At 46.9% G+C, this 26,230-nt stretch overlaps 2 protein-coding genes across 2 annotated transcripts in view; one reads left to right on the forward strand and one right to left on the reverse strand.

Annotated features, from left to right (window-relative positions):
* Positions 1 to 329: 329 nt before the first annotated feature.
* LOC309678327 (uncharacterized protein) lies at positions 330 to 5,237 on the reverse strand (the record flags this gene model as incomplete). The annotated part of the gene is made up of 4 exons (XM_082491328.1): positions 330 to 1,393; positions 1,480 to 1,527; positions 4,107 to 4,655; positions 4,758 to 5,237. 3 exons carry the CDS (start codon positions 5,235 to 5,237, stop codon positions 1,519 to 1,521), a joined length of 1,038 nt encoding a protein of 345 aa, XP_082347454.1. The 3' UTR covers positions 330 to 1,393; positions 1,480 to 1,518.
* A 7,144-nt stretch (positions 5,238 to 12,381) lies between these two features.
* ARHGAP6 (Rho GTPase activating protein 6) overlaps positions 12,382 to 26,230 on the forward strand; it is a gene marked incomplete at its 5' end in the record, with an annotated part of 348,127 nt that continues 334,278 nt past the window's right edge. The window contains one exon of the mRNA XM_082498508.1: positions 12,382 to 12,888. Coding sequence (XP_082354634.1) covers positions 12,382 to 12,888 — 507 coding nt within the window. The remainder of the gene's footprint in view (positions 12,889 to 26,230) is intronic.

Below are 26,230 nucleotides of genomic sequence, written 5' to 3' on the forward strand. Positions count from 1 at the left end.
CCATTAAAATATTATTTCAGTACAGCAACTATTTAATTTTCAGGCAGATCAAAGCCCAATACATATCATTGTCTCAACAACTGTCAAAGATGAATAAGCTACAACAACTACAGTTATAACATTATCAAGCCTTCATGCAAAATACTGAAAGCAAATTTCAAAGTCCAATTTTGTTTTCTGTCGATAGTTAAGACACAGTTGTGCTTTCACAACTGAAAACCAGAAATTTTTTAAAAGGTCAGGTGATGGAAAGAAGCGCTTACAAAAGGGGAAGTGGCAATATAAGAACAAGGGAGGAAAAAAAAGGCCAAGATTAAGAACAGCATTTATATATAAAAATTTATTTAGGTGAAGTCACAAACAGTTTAATATCAATTTACAAACACTTCATGTTATGCATATTATTGAAACTACCAAGAAAGGTAAAGGGGAGCAGATAACGGTAGCTTTTTCCTGAAACAACTAAAGGCATACCCTTACCATCATGCGTGTTACTGGATCATAGTATTACCTTGACCATACTCCCTAGTATGCAAGGGAAAAGGAAAAGAAAACAAAATACTGAGATGTAGAATGACTAAACTGTGAACCAGTGAACATTATTTTCATGAACACCAGACTACGAAGGTCTAGTCTGATGCTCAGGATCTTAAGTATTCTACGAGAATCAAAACAGAATAATACTCTAGGTCAATTATTATACTTGATCAAGAATTTTGAAATACACAATTGGGCTATAACTGATTTCTGGCAATGACAGCAATGGTTAATGCATTTTTCAGAGAAGAATGCAGAGGCGATATTGAGCCTCACAGAATAATTCTGTTGACAACCTGAGTTATTATACCAAGTGTATGATATTGTTTCAAGTCAAATATACATTTAAGTTGCAGATATTCTCAATGAAATGGTAAAAATAACAGCTGTAACAAGACAAGGTATGATTTATTATTTTTTTTTTTAAACAAATATAGTACATAGGTTTTTGAAGTGTCCGGTTGTGATCTGCAAAGATCCAGGATTGCACACAAGTTTGCTCAAATGAGAAGGGTTAATCTGCACATTAAATTGGCTTATACTTTCAAAGAAGTATTTTAGGGCAGGGTTCTCCTCCGGGAGACTGTTCCTGACCTCATTCAACCAATGTTCAATTTATTCACCTTCCTGAATCTTTGCCCTCTTTGGATAGTCTGTGACAAGTGCTGCGCTGCAGGAATTCCTGTTTTCCAGCAAACTGGCTTGCTCTGCAGGTTTGTAGTCCATTGTTACAATTGCTGATTGGGTAAAATGAATTTCCTACGTCTTCTCTAGCACAGCTTGCAACGCAACAGAAGCAGAGGTAAAAGAATGCACTAGAATACCAGAGCTCCACTTAAACACCAACGGAGTCAGGCTGTTGGCACCAATAAGAAATTCTGTATTTAACAAATCTGCAAATATTTAAAATCCAAAGTTAGTCAGTTTTATATATGAACTCACCCACTTAGTTTGACTGCCATCCCAACTGGCCTTCTGTTTTCATGGAGTCTGGAAAAAAAAAATTGAAAATTGTCTGAAGTTAACGCAAACACAAATTTGTGGGAATCAATCTCAGCTACCATACATACGCGCCAATTATTGCACTCAAACTAAAACTAGGGTTTCTCACTTTGTTCTTTCAGTGTAAAGCAAAGTTACAGCTCTTCAACGGTGCCTTTGAAAGGACAGCTAGCTTCAAACACGATGCTTTGTTTTCCTTGACTTTGTTTTTACTTGTTAACCTTCTGTGGAACTGCAGAACCAGACATACCGGCACTACATCAAGCTGAAATTTAAGGAGCCTTCAACCGAAAGGGGAAATGAAATCCAGTCTGGCTGCCTAATGCTATCCCTTGAAATTATGAAAACAAAATCAGTTCAAACAATCTGGAAGAAAAGGTCTCTGTAAAACACCTCTTCTTCCTCTTGACAGTATGAATGTGGAAAAGCTTAGGTTCCGGCCAGAGCTGTTTTAATTCTCCGATTCTTCCACCCAAATGTGAAGTCACATCTTATTTCTCTGCAGCAGTTTTACACAGCATAATTAGAGCTTGAAAGGAGCTGGGAAGGTGCAGGGGAAACCCACAGGTCACCTCCAAGAGAGCAACTCTTGCTTGCTGCTGCCTTGCCAATGATAAACTCCTGCTTTATCCTAGTCCTCTTCTACATTTAACAGCTGCTCAAACCATTATTTCAGTGAAGGACTTTTTTCTCTTTTAAACAGTTATAAAAGACTATGTGCTACCAATTAAAAACTGCTCTTATAATAGAAAGGCGGGTAAACCCACACTGAACAATCGCACAACTTTTACTTTTGCTTTTCATTGTGCTGCTAAGGCACTACTGTTTTTACAAATATTGAACTTTTGGCATTTCACAAACTATTCAGTTAAAAAAAACACATTTAATTTTTCTTTACACAATTTCTACTTGCTTCTTCCAGATGTGAGGGGAGGAGGAATAAAAAAAATAAAATAAAAAAAAAATCAATGCCACTGCTAAAAATAAACTGTGAAATTTGCATGAAACCAAAGGGGATGAAGACCTCTGGTGCCTCAGCAGACAACAGTGCAAAGCTCTGCACTGACAGACCAGCTACTGTGGAAGAAGTTACAAGTCAGGTTAACGTGACAAACTGAAGATCCAGTCTCGGATGAGATGAAAGCTATGAGCCACTGCCCGTCTGGTGCTCGCATAAAATCTGTAGCAGAACAAGAACTGAGCTGTTGTTCTTGAGAACGAAGAAATCTAAACAGAGATATCAGAACAAGTTGCATAAATCTAGAGCATTGACTGCAGAAGGCACCAAGGCCACGAGGCCTGCACCGGGACCTGTGACACTATCCACTACATGCTGTTTGCTCCCTTTCTTTATTTTATTGCACATCAGCCCAGAGAAGTCACTTTCAATAGGTACCCATCTCGGGATTTGGTGTGACACACCAAGCGCTTGCAGATGCCCTGAAAAAAAGGGTTCTGTCTTTCCAGATCAGGCAAATTTAGCCACTCCTCTGTGCTGACAATCCCTGGGCAGCGCGGCATCTGATGAGCTAGCAAAAACCCTGCAGGAACACAAAGCTTCCTCCTACGGTCCTAAAACAATTGCTTAGAAATAAATATAGCAAATATAACAAAATCTCCCTCCCATCATTCAGCTGGCATGAAAATCAACATTTAGCGTTCAGCATTTTCTGCGCTAGGGATCTGACAGACTACAGCCACCAGTATAAGAGAAGCAGCAGAACTCCTACTATAGGCAGGCAGCCCTTTGTACCAGCGGAGCTCGCTGTCACAGCTCAGGCACTGGAGAGGGTACATCTGCCCACGTACCTTAGGGGTTATGCCAATTCAGTGACACTCGATGCCTGTAATGAAAGCAAATCCTTAACACACACAAAATCTTCCCTACTTGGCCAAATCGCACCAACCATCCTTCCCCACAAAACAGGCCAGAACTTGTGGATTAAATCTACCGAGTCCCAAACTAGATTAAATCTCCAAATCACAGTGAATTTGCAAGCTGCAGTCATTGATATTGAAGTTTAGTTTTATTCACATCAATTTTTCTGGCCTCCCACACAGACTGCAACTACCACACGCTCCCATAGTAACTGTAGAGTCTGTACTCCTTGTCTTACATATGGGTATCTGTATTGCTGAGAAAGTTAATTTTTCAAAGACAACTTGGGAAAAAAAACCACACTGTTCTTCTGACAACTTAAGGAAAATGCAATTATATACCAGAGGAGGGAATTACTGGGGTTCCTAACTACTGATGGCCAGAATAATAAATGCTACAAACAATTATTTGCTGAAAGCGCGCTTTTTTTCTCCAGCAATGCCCACACACCTCCCACCGTGGCCAGCTGGACACCCATGTGGCCCCAGCAGGTACGGCCCCATGCCTCACCAACTGATGCCGTGGCCCTACGGTTAGCACGAGTCCTGCGTCAGTGCCACAACGCAGGAGCTGCCGCCCCACTTGAGGGCATCCCAACCGCCCCCTTCTCCTCTTCCCCTCCGAGGGGGCACCATGCCCGACCAGGGAAGCGTGAAAACGCGCCGCCGCAGCTGCCGGCCTGTCACACCTGGCTTTTCTCCTCCTGCTTGGGGCTCTGGGACGATGGTGGTGGTGGTGGTGGTGGCGGCGGCGGCGGGGCCGGCGAGGCCTGCGTCTCGCCCTCAGCACGCGGCTGCCTGCTGACGAGCGACTTGAGGGGCGCCATCCACTTCATCCAGAGGTCGAGGTCGACGTCGCCCCAGGGCAGGTTGGGGTCCTTGGCCGCCCGCCGCCGAAAGTCCTCGTCGTAGTTCATCCACGAGGTGCCCCCGTAGGTGGCATGCAGCTTGCGGATGGTGTCCAGGTACTTGAACATGGCTCCGCAGCGCGCCGGGTGCTTCTCGCACAGCACGCTGGCGTACACCAGGAAGGCCGAGACCCACTGGTCCAGCGTGTCCCCCGGGCGCGGGCCGTGCTCGGGGGCCAGCTCTGTGTGGAGCAAGGAAAAGAGGTCAATGAACTCCCCCCGCCAGATCCGCTCCTTGGTGGCCTTGGCCAGCTTGTAGCCCAGCGGCCGCCGCAGCCCCACGTAAGGGGTGGCCGCCGCCTCCACCGCCGCCGCCGCCGCCGCCTCGCCCTGCCCCGCCGCCGCGGCCCCGGCCGCCGCCGCCGCCGCCGGGCCGCCGGCCGCGCCGCTCGCCGCGGCGGCCGCCGCCGCCTCGGCGCAGGGGCTGCTGGCCGCCGCCGCCGCCGCCGCCCCCAGCGCGGCCTGCCGCTCCAGCCAGCGCGGGTTCACGTAGACGGTCCGCAGGCGCGGCGCGGCCCCCGCCGCCGCCGCCGCCCGCGCCGATCCCTCGGCGCCGGGCTGGAGGCGCAGCACGGCCAGGGCGGCCGGCGCGCCGGCGGGCAGGTCGCTGCCCTCCCGCCGCGGGGCCGGCTGGGCCGCCGCCGGCACCTGGAGCAGCGATGGCGCCGCCCAGGGCGGGGAGCCGCCCCTAGGCCCGGCCGCCGCCGCCAGCGCCTCTAGGCCCGGGAGGCCGAGCCGCGAGCCGGGCGCCACCGCGCCGAGCACCCATCGGGTCTCGGCGATGCCGCCGCGGTCCCGGGGGCTCCGCGACCTCCCCTCCTCCCGGCGCCCGGCGAGGGCCGTCCCCAGCGTCAGGGGGGCCGCGGTTCCGGCCCGGCGCCGACGGCGGCTCCGCCGCCTCCCACGTGGCATCGGCGCGGCGGCTGCGGGCAGGGCGCGCGGTGGGGGGCGGGGGCTCGGGGCCGGCGGGGCGGGGCCTGGAGGGGCGGGGCTTGGAGGGGCGGGGCGGGGCCTGCCCCTACGCTTCCCGCGGCTCCCCGCCCCGGTGGCGGTGGCGGTCCCGCACGGCTCAGCCCCGAGGGAGAGGAGGCGGGGCGGGAGCCCACTGCCGTGGCCGGGCGCGCTGTGCCTGCCCAGGTCGGGGGGCGGGGGGCCCGCCGTGAGCCGGGGGGTTAAGCCTTCCCCGGGATGCCGTAGGGGTTTGTGCTGTTTGGCACTTACATGCTGCGCTTGGAGCACGTAACGTACATAGTACATATACTATACATGTACTCTACATATATAGTGTGTCTATATATACACTATATATAAGTGCTCTATATTTAGTGTGTATGTATATACACATACACACTATATATACTATAGATATATACGGATACTATATATACACTATAGGTATATATAGAGGCTATAGTTTTATATATATAGTGTATATAACTATAGTGTGTATATATATACACTATATATATAAAAAACTATATTTTCAGCTAGACTACTGTATAGTAGCTATAGAGTAGCAGTCACTCATGTCATTATTATTGCTTCATTACAGCAAACGTTTGGAGGAGCAATGACGATCTATCACTTTTCCCTTTCAGTATAAAGAAGCATCTTTATAGAAAATGGCTTTTTATTTTTTTTTAAGGGTGCTGTCACCCAGATTCAGCTGTCCTACCTAAGCACCAGGTAGCCAATCCCGGCAAACGCTTGCCAAGACTCCTCACGGTGCCTCGGCAACTGACCTGCAGAGTCCCGTGTCAGGTAAGAAATAGCGGAACGTGAGGACTTTACGGGACTTGCAGTCCTACAGGCATTTTTCCCTTCTAGTCACATCAAAACGCTTTCTATGGCACAGCTGTACATGTCTTATCGAGGTCACTGCCAAACAACACAGTGGCCTCTATAGAAACAGGACCAGGCCGTCACAGTACTTGGTCACCACCTAGGTGAAGGTCAAACACCAGGGGACACAAAGGTGGGTGCTGGCTCCACATATGTGCTTAAGTTACTCACCCACTCCCCAGCTGCTTCCACAAACTCTTCTGTAGCGCTTTCTCCTCTGGAGGAACAGTTTTGAACACTGTGCTGAAATGCCTTCAGATCACTGCCACTGTAATATAGACAAAAGTTCTGTAAAAAACGCAACAGCTCTTCCATCTTCACAGAAAAACTGGAAGAGCTAAATTTTAGATAGCAGTGGTTTTGTCCAAAAAAAAAACCCAAAAAAGTCAAATCCCAGGAATGACAATTTTTTCTTCTGTAAAAAAAAAGTGAAGTAAAAGAGTGGCTTTGCTTTTCTTATGCTCAATAAATTCTGAAGAAATAATAAGAATAGCAAAATGGTCCCATTTTCTAATTCACTCTTATTTTCAGAAATTTCTTCACAATTCTGAACAAAATACTTTTCTTAATTCTTGAGATGAATACACTCATATTTTGATTAAAAAAAAAACATTTTTAAAATGCTATCAAAACAAGTGTAATTGTGATGAGCTTTTAAACATTTTGACTTTAAATTCTGTCCAGCATGTCCTTCTAATTCCAGATTAATGCAGCATTAATAAAAACAGAGATTGTTAAAAGTACAGTAACACCATAATTTCTCTAAAATATGCTTATGCAGCAAGCTTGCTAGTAAGGCAGGTGATACAGATTTATATGAAAACTCTGAAATTTTTCTGAAGGTTAAGGTTTTCTTGACTTTGACCCCAAATTGGTATTTGTTTAGAACTGCAGAGTCATTAAATTTGGAGAGGATCTCCCTTGCACGTATGGGAAGGCTCCTATTAGTTTTCCCTTCCCCAGACTGAACAAATCCAGCTTCCCTGGCATCTCCTCACAGGGCAAATGCTCCAGCTCCCAACTGTCTTGGTGGCCCTCCAACGAACTTGCTGAAGTTTTTCTAGGTCCTCCTTAATTGGGGGGACTCAAACTAGATAAAGTATTCCAGATGAGGTCTATTGAATGCTGTGTAAAAAGCAATAATCACTTCCCTTGGTCTATTGACCACATCTCTGTTGATTCAGCCCAGGATGCTATTAGCCAGGGCTTTCTACTGGTCACCAGGAAACGCAGGTCCTTCCCATCACAGCTGCTCCCCAGCCTGCCAGTGCCTACCCTGTACAAATGCAGGGGGATTAGTCCACACCAAGTGAGTTTGTCCTTGCTGACTTTTATAAGATTTCTGTTTTCCTATTCACCTGGCCTATCTCAGCCCCTCTGAATGGCAGCCCCATCCTGGAGTGTGTTGACTGTATGCCTTAATTTGATGTTGTCCACAAACTGGATGAGAGTGCACTGTCTCCTCCTCCAGGCTATCAATACGGATATTAAACAGGACAGGTCTCAAGACAGACTTCTGAAGAACTTCCCTTGTAACCAGCTTCCAGGTAGACTATGAACTATGAATCACTATGATCCAATCACTTTTTCTCTCATCGAATTGTTCCAGCAAGGAAGCTGGAGACCATGTTGAAAGCCTCCTATCCACTGCTTTCCCATCATCCATGGATCACAGCAGGTGATCAGGTCAGTCAGGCATGATTTACCCTTGGTAAACCCATGCTGGCTCTTTCCAGTCATCTTTTTCTCCTCTATACACCAAGAAATGGCTTCCAAGAGAACTTGCTTTTGTGATTTTCCCAAAGTGAAGCTCTCCAGCCTGTAGCTCCTTGGATTGCCCTTGCTCTTTTGGAAGATAAGGTGCAACATTTAGCCTTTTTCAGCCATTGGTTACCTCTCAAAATCTCCATGACCTTCCAAAGATAAAAAGTGGCATTGCAGTGGCATCAGCCAGCCCTCTGACCACCTGCTTGTTCCCCAGACTTGCATGGGTGGGGGTTCCGCAAGAGAAGATCCCTGACTCAGTCCTTTTCCACTACTAACAGATTCTCTTCTTAAAGCACAAAGGGCTGCCAGACTCTGTTGGTGAAGATCACGGCAGAGAAGACATTGGGTACCTCAGCCTTCTGTCTCTGCCTGTTGACACTAAGTCACCTGCTGCTTTCAGCAGAGGTCCCACACCTTCCTTTTACATTTTTCCACTGTTACTATGGGGCTAGAAGCTGTTCTTGTTGCCCTTGACATCCTTTGCCAGACGCACCAACAGCTGAGCTTCGGCTTCCCAAACGCCATGCCTGTCTGCCCAGGGAATGCTTCTACACTCCTGCTCTGGGTGCCAAGACTGAAGATATTTCAGAATAAAACTGATGACTGGAAAGTTGTAATTGTCAAATGCATTCATCCCTCAAAATATTTCTGAATTTGTATTGCATTATTGATCCGTATCATTACTGCTCACTTTCAGAAATACATACTTGAAAAGCTGAGGACAGATCTTTCATGTTGACGTAAGTCAGAGGACTACTGAATAAGGCAGTGACGGGCAGTGAGAAAGAACAAAGAATAAACATCCTCACTGGATTTAAGCTTTCACTGTAAAAAAATATATGACAGCGCAAACTGTTAGGTAAAGCCTTTCCAAGTCAGCACATCCACCGTCCATACTGCTACTCCCAGATCCAGGAAGGACTGTCCAATTCCTTAGCTGCTATTGCAACCTTATGGAGAGCCGTCACACAAACAGCTTTGCCTTAGAAAAGAAGTGCTGATGATCGACTAAGTATTGTCTCACTGTTCCTCTGCTTATATCGCTGCACCTCTGGTGTCTTTTGGATGGAGGTTAGCTCTAAGGCTTAGGGACTAGGACTCGCTTTTTACAGCACCCACCAAAGCCCTGGAGCCCAGCTGCACGGGTGGTGCTGGCAGAGCTCACAACAGTGCAGTTTATAGTGATAATAAACAGCAACTTAAAAAATATTCAGGAAGATCTTATACTGCTGTTGACCCTGAAAGATACAGACAGCAGCAAAGACAGATAGTGAAGTTGTCTATGCGAAGCATCTCTATGCACATGCTGGCTTTGCTCACTGAATCCCAGCTTTGATGATGCTCCAGGTCCCTGTCTCATGAAACCTATCCTCCAATTTCTCATGAGGGCTTTCACAGAGAAAACCAGCTGGGGAATAGCAATACCTGGGCTGAAGTAGGTGGAAATAAGAATGCTTTTCTCCCACTTCATTTACATCCCACATCATTGCACTTATCTGATCGTGTCTGACTCCTTTCACAGGTCGTGTGTGCCATGTGTAAGGATCTGCCTGGAGCTTTGCCTGCTGGCAGCTGGCTGTGCCCAAGAGCAGCAGTTCTTCCAAGCGGGCAATGCACCTTACTGAGAACGGCAGGAACCATTTCTGATGGATTTTGGAGGCAGACGTGGTGGTCCTCTCTGCTCCTCATGTGATTACAGCTCTGAATTTCCTCACCTGCCTTTTCTCCTCCTGTTTTCCTGTCCCTTCACGTTCCGATGATACATCTGTAGAGGACCACAGTAAATAACTGGAGCCCCACAGCTGTAAAGCTGTGTTGTAGACATGTCTCTCTCAACCAAATTGCTCGCATGGGCACGGAACCGCAGAAACAAACTAGGATCATTGTTTTATGCTTCAGACCCTCTTTTTAGTCTCAAGCATGAGACCTTATTGAAGGCATTAATAAGGAGGCAAAATGAAGCTTTAAACAGAAACAGCTGCAACCTTAGCTGTGGAGAATCTAGCAGGCTTTGGAATTAGGCAATAGAACAGTTTATTAAAATAAGGGGGAAAAGTTCCTTTTCAGACAAAAAAAAAAAAAAGAGAAAAAAATCCCATTTGGAAACATTACATAAAACCAGAACACCTCCCTTTGAAAGGGGATGGGCTAGTGTGCTGTTTCTCTTTATGAACCTTAAATAATGCCACAAAGGAAATAACTGTCTACTCCCTCTATTGATGAAACTAGAAAATACTGCCACGGAGCACTTGTCTGCGTAGGCTCCAGGACACCTGGGAGGAGAACCCAACCCTGCACTAGGGTATGAGGAGAAAATGCAGCAGGAGGAGGAGAAAATAACCCTTGTGTTGTGCTCGAGTGCTTTTTTTTTTTTTTTTTTCAAAATAGCTGGTCTTTTTCTAGGGAATTTGGAGTTGTCTGCGATACTTTTGCTGAGACTTTGGAGATGGTGGTTTCCCAGCTCAAAAGAAAGATGCCCAGGCCCCAAAGAATCAGTAGTCTGATGGTGATTCCATCTGAGACATGGGAGATTCCAGACTTGCACTGGAGCTCTTGGCTAGTCTCTCCCTAGGTGTCTTCCACTCTCTCCACAAATGAAAGTATATGTCTGGAAGCAAACCAGGATTTGGGTTTGCGTATTTTGATTTTCATCTAGAAAAATGTAATGGCTGTATTCCTCACTGACAAAAGAGCAACAGATCGGAACTCACCCATGAAGCTAACGGTTAGCTGCAGCTTAATAAAGTTGAAACAGTAAGTAAACGATGGTGTGGGGCTTCCAGAAAGAACCTTACAAGCATCGCCACTGAATTGCTTCCAGTGAGGGGAGGACTTGGTGTTCCCAGCTGGGAGAGGGAGGCAGGAGTCGGATCCTGAGGCTGAGGGACTGTTTCCTCCACTCCAGGTGGGGAAGGAGCTGGCTGGCTGGCTGCCAGCCTTCGTGGGGCTCTGCAGTATTCTTCCCCTGCGTGCATTCCGTTCCTGTGTTTCTTTACAGTTTTGGCTTTCCCAAGTTTGTTCCTTTCTCTTGATAAAGGGTTTCTCGTCTATGCTTGGGGAGCGAGCAGAGAAAAGTCTCTACAAAGGATCAAGCAAGTTTAGATATTTGTCCTGAGGAGGCTTAGCTTCATTGATCCCACTTCTTTTTTCTGCTGCCATCACCTACCCAGCAGAACAGTTACAGGTCTTGGGTTACCCATGGTGGTAGATGCCCCATCCCTGGAAACATTCAAGTTCAAGTTGGACGGGGTTCTGAGCAACCTGATCTAGTTGAAGATGTCCTTGCTCATTGCAAGGGGGGCGGACTAGATGACCTTTAACGGTCCCCTTCAAATCAAACTATTCTATGATTCTATGCTGCCTGTGGGACTCACGTCCACATGGAGCTGTTCTGCACCGGCTGTCAGACAGCAGCAGTAGAGTGTGTGCTCAAAGTAGGTGTTTGTTGTGGTTAAATATGTAAGACCACCTTCTCAAACTGACACAGGATGGAAGGAGACACTTGGGCCAGAACAGAATTTGCTGGTCGAACTCCATTGAAGACACTGTCAGCACTCTACCTATTCCTGCAAGTTTTCCCTGAAGACATCAGCTCTCCCCGACGCGGCCGCGGGGGAGGATACGGGGGTCCCACAACCAGCAGCCCAGTGCGCCCCCACCGCTCATCAGCGATCACCGGCGGGACGGGGATGCGGTGCTGGACCCCGGCAGGGTCAGGCCGGGCTTTACCCGGCTGCGCCTCCGGAACGATCACTGCGAAAAACAACTGTCCCTCGCTCCTCCATCCCTCCCCAAAACGCAGTCCCACAGTGCCAGTGAGGCCGCAGCGCCCCGTCGGGGCCGCCCGGGGCAGCGCCCGGGATAGCGGCGGCCCCGCTACCCGCGGAGCCCGGCGGCACTGCCGGCCGCCCCGACCCCGACGTGGGCGCCCCGCGGCGGCGCCGGGTTGCGGGCGACACCGGGACCGGCTCTCCCCGCCCCGAGGGGATGCAGGCGGGTCCTGTCACCCGAGGACCCGACGGGGTGGGGGGGTGGGGACGGCGAGCGGCTCCCGGGCGCATCGCGGCCGAGGGGGGAGTGACTCTGGCAGGCTGCGGCGAGCCGAGATAAAAGCTCCGCTGCTGCCTCCTTCCCTCCCCTTTTCTCTCGTAACTTTTTTTTTTTTTTTTTTTTTTCCCTTCTCTCTCCCTTTCCCTCCCTCTCCCTCCCAGCAAAGTGACCGCGGCGGCGGCGGCAGCCCCGGAGCAGCCCCAGCGCCGGACGCCGCCATGAGCCCCCCGGTGCCGCCGTCGGGCCGCCCCGCCGGGGGCTGAGCCCGGGCGCGGGGGCCACCCCGAGAGCCGCTCCGCTCCGCTCCGCGCCGCCCCGGCGGGGGCCGGAGGCAGAAACAGCGACAACCCGGGACCCCCGGCCGCCCCCCGGCGTGCCCGGAGCAGCGGCCGCCGCGATGTCGGCGCAGAGCCTGCTGAGCAGCGTCTTCTCCTGCTCCTCCCCGGCCGCCGCCGCCGCCCCCGCCGCCGCCAAGAGCCTCTCCAAGCGGAGGCTCCGCCAGACGCGCAGCCTCGACCCCGCCATCATCGGCGGCGGCCGGGAGGACGGCGAGGGCGCGGGGCGGGCGCCGCGGGCGAGGGGCGCCGGCAGCCCCCCGGGGGAGCGCCCCGGTCCTCGGGGCGCCCCGCCGCCCCCCGGCGCCTCCTTCTCCACCCCCAGCACCCCGCTGGAACGGTCGCCTCCGGGCAGCGCCCTCTTCGACGAGGAGAGCCCCCGCGGCAAGCGGAGCCCCGGCTGGGAGCTGCCCTTCCTGGCCCGCACCCCCTCGGCCTCGGCGCTCAGCGGCCCCGCCGGCCCCGCCAACAGCATCTTCTCCTCGCCCCGACGCTGGCTGCAGCAGAGGAAGGGGCAGCCCTCGCCGACCGGGCCTCGCCCCGCCGCCTACGTCGTGTGGAAATCCGAGGTAAGCCCGCCCGCCCCCGGGGACGGGCACCCGCCGCGCCTCCCTCGCCCCCGGCCTGCGCCGCCGCCGCCCGCCCACCCGTCCGCCCCGTCGGGGCGGCCCCTCGGAGCCCCGCGGGCGGCGGGCGCCGGGACAGGGCGGCCTCTCGGAGTCTTGTGGGCGCCGGTCGCCGGGACGGGGCGGCCTCTCGGAGCCCCGCGGGCGGCGGGCGCCGGGACGAGGCGGCCCCGCGGGAGTGCCCTCAGTGGTGGGTGCGCGGCGCAGCCCCGCGCCTGTCGGCGGGAAGGCCGTCCGCTGCCCCGGGCTGAGGCTGCCGTGCTGTCGAGGCGGCCGTGGGAAACGGGCACGGGTGTTAGCGCCGGGCAGGGGGATCTGTGCCGTTGGCGGGGCGGACGGAAGTGTTTGATGTTCCCTCGACGTGCTCCATATATAGTTGTCCTGGGCATGTAGAACCTTCCCCTCCCAGTTTCACACCTCGTAAACTGAAGTATGCGATGGCATCTCACAAGATAGACAAATTATTTTTAATGTGCACACCCAGTGAGCTGTGATTTATTTGACAACGCACATGTGTCAAAACCACATGAGGAGCGGTCGTATTCCAAGACAAATCCAACTTTGCAATGCAAATATTTATTCGTTTAACTTGGATGTCGTGGATGTTGGGCTGCAGATACCATACCATGTGGACGAATGTATTCAAAGAATGTGGCATTGTTTCTCGATAGCGATTGCTCAGCGAGTTGGTTATGCGCAGCCCTTTGTAGCAGAAGACGACATTGTTTGTTGGACGAAATTCTCCATCCTGTTTGTGGCGATGAGGTTTTCCGCTTAACTGTTTAGTAGTGCCTCGTGAAGCTTTTGGCTCGGGGTCGGAAGGCAGCCTTTTCCTTTTATTTCCATTTCAATTTAAGATGTATTTATTATAAATAGCCTAAACTAACTAAATCTATCAACAAAACAGCCCCGTTGTTTCAGTGGAATGGAGAAGTCCTTGAAAAATCATTACCTTACACAGCAATCTGGGATCCAAAGCCAAACTAGGCACCAGGACGGCACAAGATTACCAAAAGTAGTTTTTAAGGGCAACAGCTGCCTCTCACCCCAAACAAGCCCCCACATCCTCCTGGTAGCTTGGGGTATAAAAGCTGTCAGCACCTGCCGGTTGGGATGGAGTGCCAGCACCTGGGTGGTGATTTCAGGCATGATGCTGGCTAATGCTGAAAGAGGCAGGGAAAATTTTTAGGAGTTTTCAAAAATGGATTATTATTAAAGTCTTGTGATCAGAAGTTACTCTTTCTTAGCAATATTTCATCTTGATGCTTGAACTTTAAGATAGTTAAAAATTCATGATTTCAAAGAACTTTGTGGGAGTTGCGGTGTCAGTGACAAAAAACCTCCAGTGAGACCGTGGGTAATGACCTTTAGATGCTCAGGCTAATTAAGGGTAGGTGGGCTGCTTATCCACTTACCGTTTGATAAGGAACATCAAAAAGTATAAGATGCAGAAGATTTCTTGTGCGGAGGTTCCTGACTGAGTCCAAGACTCAGAGCATGGTCTCTGATGTGCAAATGTAAGCAGGTCTCCCTGTTTTCACTGAATCCACACAAAGGTGTCGGACACTTGGGGCATTTTCTTCAGATCTGTATGTCGTCAAACCACGTAGCACAGCCTGTCTTCAGACTGCAAATTCAGAAGTACGATTTTTTTTTTTTTCCTAATTTGGTGCGTATCTAGCAGTTTTTAATAGTCAAACCTCTTTTGGGGAGGTGTGTTAAATTGCTAATAACGTGATTGTGGTATAGTGATGTAATTCGTAGTTAAACTTGATTCAGTGCAGTTTCATGTGATGTTACAGTGCTGTTCTCTGACAGATTGTTGTTTACTTGGCATTTGAACCTGGGTAAGTATCTTTCATACATTTAAGAAATGGGTGTTTAGACTAACGAAGTGCGGTCTTGTATTTTGGAGGCATCTTTCCTGTTGGCGAGGCCCGATTTTTAGAGTAACTGAGGCGTATGTGTGAGTGTACTTCCAGAAAAATAATCACCTTTCCATTAGAAAAAAAAAAACCAAAACCCAACATGTGATTCTGTTGTAAGACAAGAATTTTGGGAAGGTCTGAGCCCAGTGCTGTCAGGACAAGCGAGTATCTGTGTCTGTGTGCCGGGTCGCCGTGTCCCGGCTGGGCAGGTGGCCGGGCCACCCTTCTCCAGAGCCCTCAGTTGGGCACAAGTGTCGTGGCGGTCGTTGTCCCAGCAGTCACGGTGGTGGGGCTGCGGAGTAGGAGCAGGGTGTCCTGCACCTGAAGCTGGGCTCCCGCGGTGGGTCAGGGTCGACACCGTGAATTTGGGGCATTGTATGTCAGTTGCCATATAACCTGATACCTGCTGGTTTCAGAGTTTCTATTCTCAAGGCATTATACAAACATTAACTTAGTTATAACTAACATACATGTAACTATGTTACATACATCGTTATACGTGTAACTATATTATACATATAACTAAGTTATACATAAATGACACTTATAAATGGTTTTAACCTGTATTTTAAAAGAAACTGCACATACATAATTTTGATCCTGTTCCCCCTCTTATTGCAGGCACGCATCCTAATGGTAATTCAGTTTGGTTTTCTCATAAAATAGCATTGTTCATAAAGGATTTAGTTGTTTGCTTCCTATTTAGTCTTTATTGGAAAAGGACTTGTTCAGTTTTTAGGAAGTGAAGGATTGTCTGTCTCTGGGGCTTCACCCTAGCTGTGGCAAACCAAGTGTGCTGGAGGGGGTGAAAAAAGCACATTTTATTGGGTGAAAAGGAAATAACTGTTTATAATATTGTAACTTTAAAAGGTCCCGTTATCCGAATTATCGCATTCTCAATTGGAAACCTGTACTTCCGTTGTTTTTTTTTTTCAACTTAGAAAATTAAATACATCACAATGATGCTTTTACTCAGCTGTAAAAGGCAACTGAATAGATGACTAAAAGCTAAAAATCAGCACGGAAAGTTTTGGTTTGAGTAATTAAAATTTCCCATCCTATTAGCTGGGAAGTAAAAGAAGCGTTCATTGCAAAACCTGTTTTCTTTACTTTCATTTCAACACCTTCAGTGTAATTGCACTTTTTGGAAAATATTTCTCTAAAGCCACCGTGCAAGCAATGGGGTTATGCACTAAAAATATTTTAGGAGATATACGTGGGAATTATTTTCTTCCCCCTACCTTAATCTCTAAAGCAGTAAAGAGAAGTAAAAAGGCCATGGAGATTTTTCTCTTCAGAACCTCCCCACCCCAAAAGAATAACTTCTGAGCAGGACCTCCTTCACCTGGCCCAAGCTGGATCTGCGTGGTGGCATCCAGAGGGACGTGGTGGAGATGCAGTTTGCGGCAGGACGAGCTGTGCAAATCCCGTCCTCGGGCAGCCCGGTGCTGCGGGGCAGCGGGGCGGGAGCACCTGGCCCGGCTTTATTCAGATTTTAAAGCCTGCGCCGAGCGCTCCCTTACCAGCTGATCTGCAATTTCTGTATATGAGGCCAAAATTTCCCTAACAGCCTTGATATGAGGCCAGGAGAAGGCTGGATTGTTTGTTTTACCTTTTTTTTTATTTTATTTATTTTTATTGTAGTTCTTTGACTGTGGCATTTTATACCACAACCCTGTCTGCTGGCCTCGGGAGGGAAAGGTTGTTACTCGGTTCCTGTGGCCATTCATAAATAATTTTTAATGGAATACCAGAGTGCAGGGGGGGATTTCCAGGGTCAGCAGCAGGTCACACCTCAAGGCTTTACACAAAGAAAGGTGTTAGGCCTATATTCTTGAATCCACAGATTTTTGGATGTGAAGCATCATGTGACAGAGGTGTCTCTCACTCCTGGCTGATCTGGCTCTTCTTTATTGACATGTAATTTTATTCACAAGAATATTTTACAACTGTAAAGAGTATTTTTAGTAGAGCTTTACTTCGCTGACAAGCATTCTTTACCCTTGCTATTGTCTGCTCATGTATAAGCTGCTTTAATAAAAAACCTGTACCTGGGTCTGTGGAAATCAGTGACAACATTTTCAGTGGTTTGAGGGGGCCAAAGCCAAAGGGGATTTTTAACAAGGGGAAAAAGTACTCATTCTCAGTTCCCATCAGACCTCAGCTGTCCCGTTAAGCAATTTTCCTTAAAGAAAGTTCACTTTCACTTAGAAAATGAAACCTGTTATGACTATTATGCTTTCATTAAGTGTTTCATAAGGTTAAGTGACTCTCTAAGTAAGTTAAATATCATGGAAAAAGGTGGTAAAAACATGTAGAGATACCTTAATGCCTTGATTCTGCCAACATTTAGTCATAGCATCATATGTTTATGCTTAAGTGTGTGAGTAGTCCCGTACAAGTTAAGGATGCTTACGGTGACTGGAATATGTTTGCCAGGTGCAAAGACCAAAATAGCTCGATATGAACAGATCTGTGTGAAGTCTCAGGTTGCGTTAATTCTTCTGCTTGTTTTTCTGTCCTAAAGACGGCAATGGAAAGCCGCAGCGTGTGCATAACAAATATGGCAAATCGTGTGAATGTATCTGAGTAATCTCTTTGTTATGATAAACCAAGTCTACACGCTCAAACTTATATGGCCCGATTATTTTGCTGTCATACTCTGTGTTACTGACCTATTAAACTTAAACATCTCCAGCTAATACGGTCTTTTTGGGGAGAGCTGTTTTTAGAGTGATGCCTGCAGCCTTCCCCCTTGCACACCTGGCGGTCGGGAAGCAGGAGGCACCATCATGAGTTTGCAACGTGCTCCTCAGTGCCGTCGGGACGCTGCGGGTGGGTGGCTCAGCCCTTCCTCACTTCTTCCTCCTCCTTCTGGCACAGCCTGCGATCGACCTGCTCTCTTGCCCAGGGAGCCTTTCCGCCCAGCACAATGGGACAAGGAATTTCCCATGGTGTGGGAGGGAAGGTCACCCTGGTTCCTCACCGGCTTTTGGGGGAGAAGGCAGGACTTGTCTTGGTGTCTCCTGAGCTGGTGGCCAGCCAAGCTGTGGCTAGCCGCAAGGACGGTTGGAGACGCTCATCTGCAATATCAGAACAACGTTAGTTTAGCTAAATTATTTTATAACTTCTGTTTGAGTCATATGGAGTGATAATTCAGGGCATGGCTGTTGGAAGTAGTGAATGCTCACAACACCAGCTTCAGCTGATAGGTGCCTTGGGAGGTCGGCTTCCGTAAATTCACTTGCTTGATTACTTTAAGAGTTTAAAACCATTGTGAAAGTGGTCTCAGGTTCCCTCTTTCCATATCTCCTTGCTTGCCAAAGTTTCCCCCTAAGCATCACTGTTTTTTTTTCAAATTCGTTTTTACTCCATTTTTCCCAGTGAGTGGGAGTGGCTAGCTCACTTCTTTCTGCTTCTTTTACAGCCCGTGCTTGCTTCAAAAATGTGCTGATGGAAGGACATATATGAAAAATACTTTCAGAGATACAGGGTAAAACAAAATTCTTAAAAATTGGGCAAACTGAGAGGTCACATTCCCATATGGATATATATCGTCGGGTGCTTCAAATAAGTATTTTTCTTTGAGGTTAGTGGGACAAGCTGTTTCAGAGAGAGAAAGGATGGATCGCATGATCAAGGTGGCAGGAGCAGAACCTGTTCATTGTAAATTTAGAGGAGGGAGAGCTTTTCTTTATTTTTCCTTCCCCTATTCAACTAGTAGAAAATGACTGATACATATTTTGGAAATTGTAGGTTACCTAGAGAATAGAGAGAAAGAAGGCAGTTTTCTCCTATTCTTTAGGCCGCGTGAAGAAAATGTGAAATAGAAGTATATATGCTGCATCACTTTCAGAAGATCTAGCGTGAGATACGTAAGCAAAGACAACCTTTCCCCTGTTTGACTAGGCATTGCACTTCAAGTGGTGTTGCTGTGGCAGCATGATTGTCAAACCAGGGGTTAAGCTGAAGCTTTTGAGGTGTAAAAGCGAAGCTGCTGCACTGGGAACTGGGGGTGAGGCTCTGCCACCGAAGGCTGCGATAGTTCGCATCGTCTAAAGGTCAATACCCCCCAATAAACTAACTTAACAGTATACATGCAAATATTTCAGTGGAACACCTCCTCAACATTTAGCCTCTTGTGACAATGTTGTATTTATTGCTCTCCAGTTGATGCCGTTTTACAGGCTTTATCTCCACTGAGCTTTTGCCCTTGCGTTTTTGACTTCATTGCTTCTGCATTTGCCCGTGTTTATTGTTATGATGAGACGCTCTAGAATTGTTTCCCCGTCAGATGGAAAATTTGTCCATCTTTGGGAAGGAATCACAGGGAATGTGTTAAATTGCCATCAGCACTCGTTGATCTTTTTGCCATAACGATCTCCGAAGAGTGATATGTAGCTGAAGTGTGAGCTCAGTGTCTGTTATATTTATCCATAAGCACCTTGATACCTAACCCAGACATTTTTCTATATGGATGGATGAGAGGTTTGAACATATTCCCGTGTAGAGCACTGATTAACTTTCCAGGAAGCAAAATGGGGGTCTAGCATGTTTAAATGGCTTTTTGTCATCTTGTTTTTTTGGTCTTCCTCCAAGCATTTAAAAAACTGGACACTCCTCCATCCCTCAAATTGCTAACTTGCATTTTTCCCTCTGAGGGGGGCTTTTTAATGAGATGTGTCGAAACTGTACTTTGGAAGGTTTTTGTTTTTTAAAGTAAAAAACTTTGTGTGCTGGTATTTACCACTGAACTGTTCTGCTTTATTTTCTTCCATAGGACACCATAAAACACTGGATGCACAGATTAGTTTCAGCCGAAGTCTGTCCCATTCAATGCTGTAAGAGTTCTGTAATTGCAAAATTTGGTGGGCAGAAATGTTGTGGGTCTCATACGAAGAGGAATGCCATTAAAAGTAACTAAATATATTCAACATTTGTGAATTTGAAAAATGCACTCTTCCCATTCCCGACTAAATTACGTCTGAGGACATTTGGTGAAAATATGGGAGTTGACAGCTAGGACAGACAGAATTCTCCCCAAGTGTGCGTTGCTTAAGTAATGGGAAAGGAACTTGTGAAAATAATAGAAATGAGACTGAAAAGTAATTTTGAGCAGCTTCTAAAATATCAACAACCCAGACTGCTGTCTTGACTTCATGGTGGAGTTGCGGCACGTTTAGCTTTGCAGACTCCTGTACGACAAGAACTGCAGCTGTGACTGTTTGCGGGTGGAGGACTTTTTAGGAGTGTCTCTTCACTCTTCTGGGGTGTTGTGGCTGTATAAGCATATAGGTATTAAGCATGTTTTGGGGGATTTTTTTCCTTCCAGATGTAAATATCATAATGGAAACCGCTAGGGATTTATGAGCAAGTAGGGCTGAACACTCGAGGTGGTGGTGGTGTAGTAACTAGACCCTATCAGTGTCAGAGTTGCAGAGGTGAAATCTTAACATGAAAAGGTAATGAAAATGAAGGTTATAATGGCAGTACTATCTTAGTCTCATTAAACACGATATAATGTTGCTCATAGTTGATTTTCTGGCTACGTGGCGTAGTATTTGAGAATGTAAGGGTCACTGGAATTAAGCTGATGTTTTAAAACACAGCTTCTGTACATCCTGGGTTATGCTGGTTTTTAACTGAACCAGGTGTTTGGATGGTGGGAGAAGAGGTCAAATACTCCATTCAGCTTATGGAAACTGGAAGGGGGGCAGTAAGGTGGTAAGGGCAAGATTCAGACTTCGTTGGAATTTGGCATTGCTACTCATTGTCCAATTTTGCAAGGTACTTGGACTTCAATCTGACAGAATAATCAAGTGTGTGCATTACTTTTGGCGGGTGAATACTACTAGTCAAACAGAGTATTGGGTGGGAAGCAAAGCCTTTAGCTATCATTCAGTCCTAGGAATTTTACTTCACCCCTCTTTAAACCTTTTGTATCTATTGTTTTGTGCAGCTCTTTAAGCTGTGTTTGTTCGAAATAATGTCTATTATTTTTTATCTATTCTTACCCTGTAGCAGTAATACATACCAGTGGAAATGTATGCGCAGGCTTTCTGGTTGAGTTTCAGCTTTTCCTATATGTGTACAGAGACTGCCTATTTCAAGTTACGCGCCTGTTCCGCTCTGGGTGTCAGCAAGGAGTTAGTAAATCCCCGGGAGAGTTAAGAGTGTTTTTGAAGGATTTGATGAGCTTCCAGTGCTCGACGCTCTCCACATTGTCGTACTGGAACCAGATGTTGGGTACCACATGTTTGTGTTTTTGGAGCTAAGTAGGTTAGGTACTTTGTCTCTGGCCCGTAAAAACAAACATCGGTTTCCCACCCTAAAGCTCTTATCCCTGGGCCATCATCCGCACAGGCCTGGCTATGGGAACAGATTGCATCAGCCTCCCAAGCTGTGAAACCAAAACTGTCTTTTCTGGATCTTCCTCGTTGCTCTCTTCTGTATCCTCTCAAAGCAGAGACCTTCTGATTTATGGTATTTATCCATGAGGACTATTTGACAACGTAAGGTCGAAGTGAGATTTTTGAGCATTGCACTTACTGAGTCCTGTGCAGAAACTCTCCCTGTGGCTGCTGAGAACCTGTTAGGATTTTGAGTAGATCTTGCTTTTCTCTTCTCTCCCCTGTTCATTTATGAGTTCCTGTGGTGTGCACTTGGACCTTTTCAGGTTGGGCCTGTCTTTTATCCATTTCTAGTTGGCCTTCTTATGTATATCTTCAGTTATCCTCCATGCCAAACATTAAAAAGGAAAACAACGTGTCTTGTTCTTGCTTTCATCACCTGTAGTTCCTACTAAAAAAAAGCTGGTTTACTGTAGCTGTAGCCAATTACTTGGATTGGCCAAGTCAAGTGTTAATGTGTCCTTTTGTTCTCATAAATGGCTCCTCTCATAAATGGACCAAATGGTTTTCAGCAAAGTACACAGTATGATACAGACTTTACTAACTAAAGTTTTTTTATGGCGTGCTTAAGATTACTTTTGCACTGCCTTAGAGTTGTGCTTCTCCAAAGGACTGGCTTACTGGGTTTGATTCTCAGTGATGGCACTGTACCTCCACTGAACATCTAGAACTGATTTTATAAGAGGAAGACTAATACAAATTTTCCATTGCTATTTTCAGGTTTTATTTGCTTTATCCCTTTGTTTCCCGCCACTGTTGTAATACGGCAAGATGGTTTTTGAGCACTGTCTTTTTCTTTTTTCTCTAAAGGGCAATTTCAGTTGAGTTGCACCCTACTGAGAGTAATGTGGTGAGAAACCGGTTGGCAGTGCTCTGTTCAGTTTTCATTTGCCTCTCTCTCTCTAAATGTCTAAAAATATTCGTTCTACAGGAAATGTTTTCCATTCTGTTATGTCTTTTGCTTCCCGTAGGAGGTATTTCTTTTAATTTATTGAATAAACCTTTCTGAATTGTATTCCCATAAGAGTTCGGGCACAATAGAGTCTTTGGGCAAACTGTCCAAGAGATCTCACCATCTTCTGTTTTTAGAAGATATGCAATTGCTTCTTTATACAGTGCCGTCAAGCTCTGGGACAAGCTGACACTTACGTGAAATGGGAGAATTTGAAGCTAAAGAACGTGGATTTACACATCTGCTGTAGCTTCTCAAATTTTGTTGTTTTGATCGTACGTATCTCATATTTATCCTTCTTAAATCACAAAGAAATCCCTCTTCTCTTTTCCTTGCCCTCAATTTTAAAAGGATTCTGGGCAATATTTTGATCCCGATCTCATTACCAGAATATTTTTTTTGCAAGTGTATGTGTATATAGGGAGGCTAAATCCTTGTAACATCCTGGTTGGAAGTCGGCTATGTTTAGCTGTTAATTTAATGTGGATGACAGTGCAGACTGTTATTTGAAAGGGGCGGTGGGGAAAGAGAGACTGGGATAGATTACATTTTCATGCTCCAAAATAAGACCCTATCTACTCTATCCTAAATTAGAACAATATGGCTGAGTTTTCTTGTGGCTATTTCATAACATTCCTGCTGACAAAATATGATGTGCCTTTTGCTTGTTGCTTCACTACTGTTCCTCAAGCATATGTTCGTGTCTGCATCTAGTGACAGTTCTTGTAGCAGCACGCCATGGGGACAAGTCTCACAGGTCTTTAGAAGGGGACAGCGTATTCTCTAATGATACCCAAAGTGGGATGCGCCAGAGAGCGGGTAACAAACCATAGCGGGTTGGGAGAATTAGGAGGCCAAATTACTTAAACAAACACAGAAGTTTTACGTTTGTTTTTTTTTTGTTCCAGGGGTAACGTGCCTTAATTCTATATTCACTAATGGAATGGGATGTAATTGGCAGTCAACCTGTATGGAGGGTTTTAAAGCAACTTTTTAGTGGAATGATTAGCAAGATTTACACTGGTAAATTTGCGTAGTTGAAAAATGTCTGACACAGTGTCCCAAATGTTTCTTGATCCTTTCCTCTCTCTGCTTGAGGTCTGAGCACATACCATTTCCACACTCCGTCAATGCTCGATAGAGGCTTTCTGTTTCATAAACCTCTCCTCAACAGAGGCGGAATGAATGTGACAGATGAGCATACTTTTCTTCCTTGGAGTGAACTATGTAACAGAGCCTCCCGACTGCTTTCTTTTTGCCCAAATGCGGCTAAGTTACACCACCTCACAGTTAGTGAGCGGTGGAAGGTGTGTAACGTGGAGAACAGAACACATGCATACTGGGTTGTATAAGCAAAAAGGTAACCGGCAGGCCAAGGCAAGTGACTTTGCCCTTGGGAGTCCACATCTGGGACAGGGGAGATGTTGACATACTGGAGCAAGTGGAGTGGAGGGCCATCAAGACCCTCCACTGATGCGAGGGGATGAGAGTGCTTAATGCACAAGGAAAGGCTGAGATTTGTTTCAGCCTGGAAAAGAATAAGGTGGGATGTAATTCCACTTCTGCTGCCTACATGGAGACTTAAGGAGAAGATGGAGCTGGGTGTTGTTGTCAGTTGCACAATGACAGTCACAAGTTGCAGCAAGAGGAGTTTTGAGTAGATCTAAGGAAAAAAACATTCACAGCAGGAGTGATTAAGTATTGAAATGGGTTGTCCAGAGGGGTTCTGGAATTTCTGTCCTTGGAAATTTTCAACCTCTGGCAGGGCAAGGCCCTGAGGAACCCAATCAAATCTTGAAGCTGGCCCTGCTACGAGCAGGGGATTGGACCAGATGACTTCCAGAGGTCCTTTCTGACCTAATTTTTTTCTGTGATTCTGTGACTCTTGAGTGTCACTTCTTTCCACAGTTGAATTAAAACTCATATCGCTTCTCTTTGCTTCAATGTACCTTGGGATGAACAGAATTTGATGGGTTACTGCAGAAAGTATGATGCTCTCCAGTGTCAAGGCTGGCTGAAGCAGGCTTACAAGAAGAGTGATTCCTTTCCTTGCATCATTCTCCAAAGTTGTTGCTGTGCCAATACTCTGTGAGGCATACCCTGGCGTTACGCTGCACCTACGCTGCTGGTGTCTCACAGATGCAAAGAAAGCCGGGGTGATTTTTTAAAAGATGTCAGTAAAATATCAAAAAAGGCCCGACCAAACCCTTGTCAAATAGAAGTAGTTTGCAGAGACAGCTTGACAGTGCAGAACTTCATCAGGGATTTGGCAGGGAAGTTTCAGTAACTACTTGCCAGGTGGGGTTCCTGCCAGCTGATTTAACCAAGCCTGCCTGCGTATTCCAGCATTAGGGAGCGCAGGGCTCACAGGGTATCTGCCTTCAGGACAGTGTGCTATTGGGACAGACCTGCTCTGAAGTTGAGCTCCGTCTGCTTTTCTGGGTTATTTCACTTTAGGTTTGAAAATATTGAACATTTGGCAAAACACCGTTATCTTTTCCCGCCCCGTTTCATGGTAGCTCGGTGCGCTCATGAGAGGCCGTATGATGTGCTGCCTAAAACACTTCCGTGCGGTGCCTGTAGTAAAATGACGGTACAGAAGCACTCCTGTCAATTTAATTTTTCTCGCTTTCATTTTTTTTGTCATCTTCCTGAGCGCATTAGAAAAGTAAAAATCATCTGGGAGAGAAACGGCAGAGGAAGGAAAAAAATCAAAGAGGTACATGAGAAGGAAAGGAAATCTCCTGCCGAGCTTCGAGCTGGGAATTGCATCAGATACACAGAAGAATAGGGGTGGCAGTAGGACAGTTCAGGCTTTGCCTATGTTGTCTTACACAGCAACAGTTCAACCTGATACTGACCTTACAACTTATGAGCTTAAGGGTACAGTTATGTAACCGGGATCAGTCAAAGCTAAACTAAACTGGAATAGGCAGTTGGGGCCACACGGCCCGGAAGAAGCTGGTACCAAATTGGCTTGCTGAACTAAATGCTTCCACGCTGCTATTTAAAAGGAGCACAGGACATTATTTGCTGCTGTTTGCAGTGCAGCGGTGGGCTTTTTTTGAGCTTCTGGAGTATGTTGGTCAACATCTGATCTCCTGTGTCTCTTCTCCTTGCTCTTGAGAAGCGATTTTGGCAAGTCTGCATTTAGTTTAGTCAAGCAGGTGCTGCCTCTGGCATCGAGTATGAAATTAGTCTGCCATAAGGATCTTGCACACGGTAAAACAAAGCCTTGATGGCTTGGGGTCATAACCTTTTGCAGTCTTGACAAGTCTTTTTTCCTTGAACGGACAAGAAAATAAAAAGAGAAAGAAGGTGACTGTGGATTACAGCTGTGTGGTTGAAATAAAAGGACATAAGTAAGGGGAGAAGACCAAAACAGCATAAGAAATGGGTAGCTAGTAAAACATCACTAGGGCTGGAAAACAGGATTGCCGCTCAAGTGCCACCACTGCTGGGAAGAGGAGAGCTTGGACTCCTGCTTGGACATCCCTGCCCTGTTTCACTTGTGGTGTGACATCCTGGTATCCTCCTGTGTCACCTGGCCCTCAAGAGAAGCTCCCACCTCTGATGTGGTTTGGTAAGATGAAAGGTCGGTGTTGGACCAGTGGCGCGTGGTCCTTACTGGCTGCCACGGTGCGTTGCAACTCCCTGAATAGTTCTCACCATCATCTCTAGCGATGAGATTTTCTCAAGCCCCTGACTCACTTTTGAAGATGAATCTCGAGCTTCTAGATTGTTTAGATAGTTTTTGAAATCTTATTCTAGATCTTTTATATCCTTACTTTTTGTTATAGTAATTAGAGCCTCCTTCCTTTCTTCTTCCTTCCCAGAGGAAGTGGTAATGATGAGGTCCTCCACACAACTGATTACCATTTTTTAGCAGTAAAGGGGTCTTATGTCTTGTCCATATGTCTTCTGGAGCTGTTTCTTGTTTCAGTAGCACTTTCAAGTTGTCTCTGTAAATATTGTTCATGTTTTGTTTGTGCTTG

This window comes from Vanellus vanellus, assembly GCF_965231255.1.
Source record: "Vanellus vanellus genome assembly, chromosome: 1".
Classification (NCBI taxonomy): domain Eukaryota; kingdom Metazoa; phylum Chordata; class Aves; order Charadriiformes; family Charadriidae; genus Vanellus; species Vanellus vanellus.